Raw genomic sequence first — 9,900 nt, forward strand, 5'->3', positions numbered from 1 at the left:
CCCCGCCCCTCCTCCCTTCTGCTCCACTCCGTGCCCTGGCCCCGCCCCCTCTTGGCCACGCCCCCTCTTGGCCACGCCTCACGCCTCCGCTCTCTGCCCGCAGAGGTCTCCCTACATCGCTGCCTGCTGCCCCAGGTCTCCGGGCCCTGCCGAGCGCTGATACCCCGCTACTACTACGACCGCGACGTGCAGAGGTGCCGCTTCTTCTACTACGGGGGCTGCCAGGGCAACGCCAACAACTTCGCCTCGTTGGAGGGATGCGAGCGGGCGTGCGGCAGGATCCCCCGTAAGGACCGCGAGGGCCCGAGGGAGGGTGGTTCTCGCTTCTCTCTGGGCCTCAGTTTCCTATCTGGAAAATGGGCGTCTGGAGAGCCCCGCCCAGTGCAATGCGCTCCCTCGCCTCCCTCTGCCCTAGGAGTCCCCAGGCTGTGCAGGCTGCCGGGCTGCGGGGGCCCCGGGGAGCACTACTTCTTCAACCTCAGCTCCATGGCCTGCGAGAGGCTGGGCTCTGGCGGCTGCCCCGGCGGGCACAACCGATTCCCGGATCCCCAGACGTGCGCCGCCTTCTGCACCCCCGTGAAAAGTGAGGCGGGATGCTGCGGGGGAGGGGGGAGGGAACGAGCCCCCCCCCCAGTATCTCCTTTCGTCCTGCCTTTAGTCCCATCTTACAGGGAAGTAGACTGAGGCGGAGGCGAAGTGAACCTCTAAGGCCACCCTCGAACTCAAGGCTTCCGATTCCAGGCCGTGGGCCCTGGCATAGAGGGCTGCTCTGAAGGAACGGGGGGACTTGTTCTGAGCCAGAAGGACCTGGAGTGGGGGGGGGGCTCTAGCTATCTCAGGCATTCTGGGGGCCCCTGGAGAGCTGCGGATGCTGGGGAGGTAGTGACTCTCCTGTCACTGAGGGGATCCAAGAATGGCCCCTCTGAGGATGGTGGCACTTATTAGGGGGGGATTCCGGGTCAGAGGAGGCCCCTGGACACTTGGGGATCTCTGAGCTCCTTCTTGACTTTGCTGGGGAGCTGCCCCATGCTGGGGTGTCCGAGGGGCGTGCCTGGAGAGGGTGGGAGAGGATGCCCCCAACGGACTGTTCAGGCGAGCCTGTGGCCAGCACCCTTGCCAGGGCTCCGAGTGAGAATTCCACAGGATTTCCCTTTCTTTCAAAGGCCCCACCTTCTGCTATAGCCCACCTGAGGGGGGCCTTTGTTCGGCCAACGTGACCCGCTACTATTTCCACTGGCAAAGCCGGAGCTGCCAGACCTTCGTCTACACTGGCTGCGGGGGCAACGAAAACAACTTTGTCTCCTTGAGGGATTGTACCCGCGTCTGTGTGAAAGGTACAGCCGGCACCATGCAGTCCTGGGTGCGAGGTCCTCCCCCCCCATGCGTGTGGGTGTCAAAAGAGCAGAGATGGGGGGCAGCCAGTGCTAGAGGCCCGGCCGATGACCAAGGAAAGGGGGACCTTCCCAGTCCCACGCCAGAAGAAGGGGCCGAGCTGCCCGGGGCCCCTTCGAGGAGGGCCTCTTTGGGGGTGCCAAGACGAGCCAGAGGAGGGCAGGCCAGCTGGAGCGTCTGTTCTGTGTCCATCAGCCCTGAAGCAGAAGCTGAGGAAGCTGCCCTGGCTCAGCTCGGCCCCGAAGGAGCCTACGCGGCCCACCCGCGCCGTGGAAGGCAGACGGCACGGGGGAAACTGAGGCGCGCACGACGGCGCTGGCGGAGTGGCTGCTGGTCCTCACTCAGAAATCGCTGTTCCTTTCGCCACACACACCCCTGTTGGACGGGGCGCTCCGATGGGCCTGCGAGATGCCTGCAGCTCTGGGGATGGGAACAAGAAGGGGGGGCAGGCGGGTGCTGGCCAGCGGCCTGGCAGAGGTCCTTTGGCGTGGCCGTCGCCGGGTCCTCAGGGAGCCGGAGGGGCCTCTTCTCCCAGTCCTCTACCCCGGGACGGCCCGGCAGCATCGGAGCGCCTGGCACAAAGCGCCCGCAGGCAGGGGGAGGCGTGGGACTCTGCAGCCCTCCGCAAGCCCCCGCCTCGAGCCACGGCACGGCGCCCCTCTTCCCGGAGGCCCTGCTGGGGCGCCCGAAGCCCCCGGCCACAGGCTTCTTCAGAGGAGAAAACGGCCCGACCGGGGCAGGAAGGACGAAGGCGCCGCCTGGGAGACGGGCGGCCAGGTGGGGGGCGGGGGGAGGGGACGCCCGAAGGCTGGAGGGGGCTTCGGATTTCTCCTAGCCTGCCCCCCCTCGCTCCTTCCCGTGCCCAGCGGGGCCCCGAGGCTCCGAAGCCCACGTGGCCTGTCGAGGCTCCTCCTCGGAGGGGTTGAGTTGTCTCCACCGCAGCGGTGCCAGCTGCGATGCCAGGACTCACACACGGGCGTGCATTGCCCGTAGCGCCAGGCCTGCAATAAAACGTCTGTTCCCTCTCCAGAGCGCGTGAAGCTTTCTCAGTGGCTTTTCTTCTTCTTGTCAGGCGGGGGCCCCCCACAGCCTGGAGGAAAGCGGGAGGTGCAGCGGGGAGGCCTCCGATTGCCGCCCTTTGGGCAGCCCCTGAGGAGGGCTCAGCGGAAGCGAAGGGCTGCCTCCCCTCTCTGGCACGCAGGGCCGGCACTTTGGTCCAGAGCCAGCCCCGAGAGGCTCCTAGCTTGGGCCTGGGGGGGGGCCGCCCCAGGCTGCTTCTCCCACGGGACTCGGAGGCCCCCCCGCAGTCTTCCTGCCCAGGCAGGCCTCAGGCCAGGCCTGCTTCGCTCTGGGAGTTCTCTGGAAGCCGAGCCAGAGGAGGGCTGATGGCCTTGGGGTGGGGACGGGACAAGAAGAGTCGCCCCCCCCCCCCCCCCCGGCACTTCCCGGCCCTCCCCTTCTAGAACCTGGGATGGGGGCGGTGAAGGCCGGCCCGGGGCTGGCCAGCACAGAGCCAGGAGGGGGCAGGGAGGGAGTGTGTGTGTGTGTGTGTGTGTGTGGCTCCAGGACCCCCCGGGCTGCCCTTCAAGGAAGGGGGGTCCTCAGAGCTGTGGGCAAATGAAGGGAGCCCGGCGGCTGCTCCGGCCTCCCTTCTGTCCGGGGTCGCTGATCCCCCGGAGCCTGTGCCTCCCCGGGTTCTCCCTGGGGCCGGATGCCCGGGAAGCTGGAAGTGAGGAGAGAATCTGTGCTCGGGTGCCACGTGTGGACCGAAGGAGGGGGATGGACTGGCTAGAGCAGAGCCAGCAGGGAAGGGTGCGAGGCCTGGGTGAGACCCTTCCCTCCAGGCACCGGGCGGCCCTGGAAAGGCCTCCCTCCCCCCAGCTGCGGCTTCGCCTCTGGCCCCGAGTGCCCCCCCGACCCCCCAAAGTGCCACAGAGAAGGGAGGAGCCTCGGGACCCTTTGCCTCGCCCTCACAACAGGCCTGCTGCCCTCTGGGCACCGTCCCACAGCCCTGCCCGGGTGGGCCACCTCCTCAGACTGTGCCCCAGAGGAGTTCAAGGGCCCATTTCCCCACTTCACCCTGGGGCAGAATTCTGACCCAGGACTCACCTGACCCGGGTCCAGCACTGGGCACTGGCCCACCCTTCCTTCTCCTGGGCTTTTTCTCGTAAAGAAGGGGAGCCTTGGCCACGCGAGCGCGCGAGCACACACACACACGCGCGCGCACACACACACGTATGACTCGGGGTAGCTCGGACCCGGGCGTCTCAGCACCAGAAGCCGGGCACAGGAGAGAGTCTGGAGAGCTGGGGGCTCCGTCACGTCTGCCTGGGGTGGCAGGACCCCGGGGGAGAGCCGGGAGAGTGGAGAGAGCCCCCCCCCCCCCGAGGGAGCCAAGACTCTGGGGCTTCTCCCTACGGGGGCTGGGCAAGGACAAGAAGGACGGGCCTCCTGCCTCACTTGCAGCCTCTACTCAAAGGAGAGGCCCAGCCAGGCTCGATCTCGCAGCAGGGCAGCCAAGGCAGAGTGAAGGGAGAGCCCCCCATCCCCCGATCCCCGCCCGACCCCAGCAGCCGACCGTGGTGTGGGACGGCCCCGGTGAGACCTGGCAGGGCTTTGCTGTCAGGCCTAGCCAAGCGGCCTCCTGCCCCATCGGCTGGCAGGCCTCGACCGAAGCCAAGTCCTCCAGCTCTGAGCAGGGAGAGGCCTCATCCCAGCCCCCGCCTCTAGGAGACGGCCTCTCCTCCACCCTGGCGGAGGCCCCCGGCCGCCCCCCCTCGCTCTCCCTTCCCTCGACTGAGGCTCTCTGGCTCCTCCGGACCCTCCCGAGGTTGGGGACGGGCCGGCCATGTGGCGCCGCCCCTCTGGGTCGGCCCAAATCTGCCTCTGTGTGGGGTTGGGGCAAAGGGAGGAGGCGCCCTTCAGAAGCTTCCCGGACGAGCCTGGCCCTGCTGGCGGCCCTCCCCGCCTGGTCCCTGTTTGGCTGCCGGAGGCCACGCCACGTGTCAGTCAGCTCTGGGACATCGAATGCCAATAATGCACGAAACGAGCGGGATGGGGGGGGGGGACGGGGTCTACTAAAGAGGATGAGTCGGTGAGGAACAGCCCAGAGCAGCCAACACAGCAGCCTCGCTGCGTGACTCAGCATGACAGGGAGGACCCCATAGCAGATATTGGGGGGGGGCGGGACAGGGACCTGGAGAAAGGCAGGCCGTGAGCTCATGCCGGGCCTCGGCACAAGGAGGGGGCTTGGAAAGAGGCACGGATGGAGACGAGAGATTCCAGGAGGGGGCACTTGGGCTGCTGGGAGATGTGGGAGGGGAGCATGTCTGTGTGGCCCTGGGCAAGTCATTGTACCTGTCTGCCTCAGTTTCCTCATCTGTCCAATGAGCTGGAGAAGGAAAGGACAAACCTGTCCAGGATCGTTGCCAAAAGCCCAAACGGAGCCACAAAGGGCCGGATGCCAATGAAGAGACTAAACGGCACCAGGTCAAGCTTCCCTGCAGAGGCCCCGAGAGCCAGGCCTGGAGGGGAGCCGAGGGGAGGGGGGGAGCCTTCTAGGCACCAGAGGTGGTGCATGGAGGGGGAGGGAGAGTCGTGGCATCTCTACTGCTGGCGCTGGGGCTAGACCAGGGCCAGGGCCTGAGAGGGCAAATGCCTGGCCAGCCAGTGCGGGGGCAGAGAGGCCGCCACGAAACACGCCACCCGGCTTGCCCTTAGCTTGCCCACCTACCGGCGCTGCCCATCCCCCTCCTGAGAGGGGGCCCGTCTGCCCTGGGGGCTCTGAGCCGGGCCAGGGGGTCTCTACCACCACCCCCAGCACCAGCACTACCGCCATGCCTGCCGTCTCCAGCACTACCATCACCGTCACAGTGTGGCCTCTGGCGCTCACGCTCCTGCGCAGGCTCCTGCTGTTTCCCTCCTCATTGCCTCTGGCCTCCTCCTCATTCCCATGAGAATTCTGGGAGCGCCCGGGGAGGGTGTCCTTGGAGGAGCCTGACCACCCGCTTTCAAGGGCCGCCCATTGGCTCTCGCTCGGGGGAAGGGCATGGCCGCCGAGCTCCGGGGCTCCCTTTGCCCTTGCTCGGGGAGAAGCTCCTCTTCGGGGTCAGGCGGCAGCTTCCATCGGCCCGAGGTGGCAGGCGCCAGAGAGCAAGCGGGCCAGGCCGAGCTCGGATTCTGCTCGAGCACCAGTTCCGGCCTCAGAAAACCAGCCCTGAGCAGAGTGAGGGGTTCTAGGCCGCGGGGAGCCACGGAAAGCATAACTTTAGCCACAGCGTCACCCCTCCCCCTCGCCTTCAGCGACCCCAGAAGGGAACCAGCTTCCACAGACCGGAGGGCGATTCCCTTCCTCCCGCTGAGGTCCGCCGAGCCTGGGAAGGGCTCTCTGGACCCGGAACACTCCTTCCGGCATCTGGCCTTCCTTAGGTAACTGGACAGCTTTCAGGAGTTGGTTTATAAGGCTCCCATAGGCTATTTCCTTCCCACCAGCTGTTATATATCCCCAATGTTTCCAAATTTGGCCTGTACAATGTACTACATTAAATGCATATTTACTATCGGTCCAAACGTTCAACCTTTGACCCTGGCCAATTTCTAAAGCTCTGGTGAGACTCAGGATTTCAGCCCCTTGAGCACTCATGGACTTAGGTAGAGCTGTATACCATAAAGTCTCATCTTGAGTTACTACAGCCGCGGCTGTATACCGTTCTCCATCTACCACAAATGCAGAACCATCGGTAAACAAAGTGAGATCGGGAGAGACCAAAGGAATATTGGTCAGGTCATCTCTCGTCTTTTGAACCATGTCCAAGGTTTCTGCACAGCTATGGATGGGTTCTCCTTCTAATGGTAAGTCTGGCATTAATGTAGCTGGGTTGATCTCCTTACAACGATGCAAAGTTAGGTTCTCATTGCCCAGCAACACAATTTGATACTGGGATAAGTGCTGGGATGTAAACCCTTGCAGGTTGCTGTTTTTCAAGATGGTATCTATTTGATGAGGAGAGTACAGCATAATCCTGCATCCCAAAACCAGATCAGAAGATTTCTTAACCATTAGGGCTGCAGCTGCAATTGCTCTCATACAAGGTGGCATCCCCCTAGCCACAACATCTAGCTGGGAGCTATAATAGGCTGTTGGTCTGAACTGATCCCCAAGAGTCTGCATCAGCACTGCACTGGCTATTCCCTTGTCCTCATGCACAAACAGGTGAAACGGTTTTGCATGGTCAGGGATTCCAAGTGCAGGACTGGACAACACCGCTGTTTTCAGTTTTTCTATAGCATGCTTGCACTCCCATGTCAGTTTTAAAGGTTCTGAGACAGTGTTCCTAGTCAAGTCTGTTAGAGGTTTTGAGATCAGACTATAACCAGGTATCCACTGCCTACAGTAACCCGTGATACCTAATATTGCACGGAGCTGCTTCTTGGTCTTAGGCATGCACAGCTTCTGTATATGTGCAACTCTCTTTTGGGAAATCCGTCTTATACCCTTTTCCAACATGAAGCCGAGGTACTCTACTCGTGGTAACACCCACTGAATCTTATTTTTGGAAATTTTGTGTCTCCTTTTGCATAGCTCTTGCAATAGATATTTGCTGTCCCTTTGACTGATTCGAGCACTTGGTGACATTAGCAAAAGGTCATCCACATAATGTATTAGCTTGCTCTCAGTGAATATGATGGACTCAAGATCTCTGCAGGATTTGACAAAAGATATTCGCACTTTCTGAGAAACCTTGTGGAATTCTTGTCCAGCAGAGTTGTTTTCCCTCCTAGGAAAATGCAAAAATCTTCTGACTGGACTCATGCAGGGGTACAGTAAAATATGCACAGCACAGGTCCACAACCGTGAACCAGGCCACAGTACTTGGAATCTCGGCGATGATATTTGCCAGGCTAGGTACCACTGCATGTCCCTTCTTGACAAAGTTGTTCACTGCTCTCAGATCCTGCACAAAACGCCATTGTGTCTTGCCATTTGGATCTTTCTTTGGCTTCTTAATGGGTAAAATTGGTGTGTTGTACTCGGATATAGTGTAGACCAAAATGCCTTGTTCCAGGAGACTTTGGATAATGGGCCTGATACCCTCTGTGGCCTCTTTGCTCAACTTATACTGAGGGATTCTAGGTGGAGTACCCTCTTTCACCTCGATCTTAACTGGGGTGGCATATTTTAAAATTCCCACATCGGTTGAATGCTTGGCCCAAACTGCCTCTGGGATATCTTCTGGTATTTCAAAGATACTCCCTATGTGTTGTTCCTCCTCATCACCCTCCACTTGCTCTAGGAATAGCAAGGGATGGTGTTTGAGTGACTGTTTGGGTAAGTGTAGGAATATCTGTCCTGACCTATCACACTGGATAGTGGCACCTAATTTACAAAGAGCATCCCTCCCCAGGAGATTGGATGGACAACCGGCTATCAACAAAAAAGAATGATCTAAAGTCATTGGGCCTATTTTCACCATCTTCGATCTTAGCTTGGGCACCAACTCCATTTGCCCAGTGGCTCCTTTTACTCTCACAGACCCCATTAGCGCACAATTTTCTGGTGCTGATGTCAACACAGACCTGGTTGCTCCGGTTTCAATAAGAGCAGGATAGATTTGATCTCCTATTGTCACCATAACCAAAGGTTCCCTGTCTTTAGCTGTCTGATCAACAGGTACCAAAGATGTTTCTATCTCTATGTCCCCCATATCCCATTGATCTTGTTCTAGGACTTCTGTCTGTGCCGGCTCAGGATTCTGTGAGTGTAATGATGGTAAGTCTCCTTCAAAAATGGCTTGTTGGACTGCCAATGCCTGAATTGGCATCCCTGGACTGTTCATGGGCTTATCAGTGTCAAAGTGTATCTCGGTTTTTCCAGACCATGAGTAAGGTAGAGTGTCCTTCTCTTTACTGAACATGCTTTGCTGGACTTGAGCAAAGTTAGATTCAGGAGAGGTATTCCTCTGCATTAAAGGAAATTCTTCAGAATTGGGTATGTGTTTTTGGTTTATTATTACATCCCAATCCTGTGAGTCTATGCTTTCTTCTTGTATTTGTTCCCTAGACTCCATGTCAGTAACAGGAAACTCAACTCTAGATGTATTTTGCATAGGAAACAAAGTCAGTGTTGTAGATTCTTCCCTTGTCCCTATTGATGTCATTTTGTTCCTCTCTTGGCTACTGACATTTATGGAACTGAATTCCTTTAAATGCATTAACTCAGAATCTACCCCAAAGGCAGCTCTCCTTGGAGTATCACAGGCTTGAAAGTGTGCTACATTATCATATACTTGACCCTGAAGGCTTGGTATAAATTCTCTAGCTCCAGGATCTAGCTTTAAAATTCCTCTAATATTGTAGCTACTAGACTTTTCACTTTCCCTTCCAGCTTCCCTAGTTGGTGATAGAGAAGAGGTAGTGCCTGTGTCTGAGAATTCATCACTTTCCTTCTCAATGGTCTGCAGGAGCCCATCTCCCTTGTTGACACTGTCCATTTCCAAGAGATCCCCATTAGAACACCTATCTATATTCATTGCCCTTGCTCTTTGGCCTTGCTGTACATGTAAATGATCCACAGTCTTACTACAGAATGGTTCTGTCCCCCCATAGTGGGAATCAAGGAATGCTATTTTCTTCAAGCTTTTATCAAGAACTTGTGCAGATGTGCCTGGTTTTCTATCAGTGTACCCCATATCACTGTTTCCTTTCCCATAAATTCTCTCCTTAATTTCTATTATATCCTCCTCCATTTGCAACTCCTCCTCAGTCATATCTTTGTAACTTTGTGTTACTTCCTCCAACCCATAATTCATAATATCTTCTGCACCCATTTTGTTCTTCTCACATTCCTTTGATACATCATTATCACTGCCTTTCTCTTTTCTTGCAACAACTGCTTTCTCTAAGACCGCTTCCTCGGTTCATAAGGTATGAGGTCTAGCTCCTTGGGACAGATATTCTTCCATTTTTGACAAGCTTGGGGACCTACTAAGCTTGGCACAGTCATGGTCACAACATCTGGCCTTCACCTTATCACTGTATCTACTATTGTTGTTCCTGTTGTTATTATTATTGGTGTTACTATTGTATCTGGAATTATAGTATGTATTCCTCCTGTTGTTATTGTTATTATTCCTGTTTCCAAAGTTAATCTGGGACTTATATCTACAATCCCGTACCACGTGGCCAATTTTTGAACATAGGAAACATCTCTTAATTTTGTTGTTAGCACTGCCACTAGATTGTCTAGGCCTGCTTTGGCTCCTCTGATTGGTGGACATCAGAGCCATATTTTTAATTTCTTCCACCTCCCTGGCCTTCTGAGCTTCCCTCAATTGCTTTTTTAGCTCAGCAATCTCTCGATCTTTTTCAGAGGTTCTAGATGGTTTAGATTCACTATCCTTCGAGTCATGGACATAAGTTGCTGTCTTTCTCAATTCTTCAATGGGCATGGTCTCCCATTGTGAGCAATGTAGTCTAAAATATGTCTGGATATAGCTCTGACTCCCTTTC

General features: G+C 57.1%; 1 protein-coding gene across 1 annotated transcript; it reads left to right on the forward strand.

Moving 5' to 3' along the window:
- Positions 1-78: 78 nt before the first annotated feature.
- On the forward strand, positions 79-2,421 carry TFPI2 (tissue factor pathway inhibitor 2; the record flags this gene model as incomplete). The annotated part of the gene is made up of 4 exons (XM_044659007.1): positions 79-286; positions 416-583; positions 1,164-1,334; positions 1,588-2,421. Coding segments are annotated over 4 exons (651 nt in total), but the record flags the coding sequence as incomplete, so codon positions are not given.
- Positions 2,422-9,900: the final 7,479 nt, after the last annotated feature.

Source organism: Gracilinanus agilis, chromosome 1, assembly GCF_016433145.1.
Source record: "Gracilinanus agilis isolate LMUSP501 chromosome 1, AgileGrace, whole genome shotgun sequence".
NCBI classification, from domain to species: domain Eukaryota; kingdom Metazoa; phylum Chordata; class Mammalia; order Didelphimorphia; family Didelphidae; genus Gracilinanus; species Gracilinanus agilis.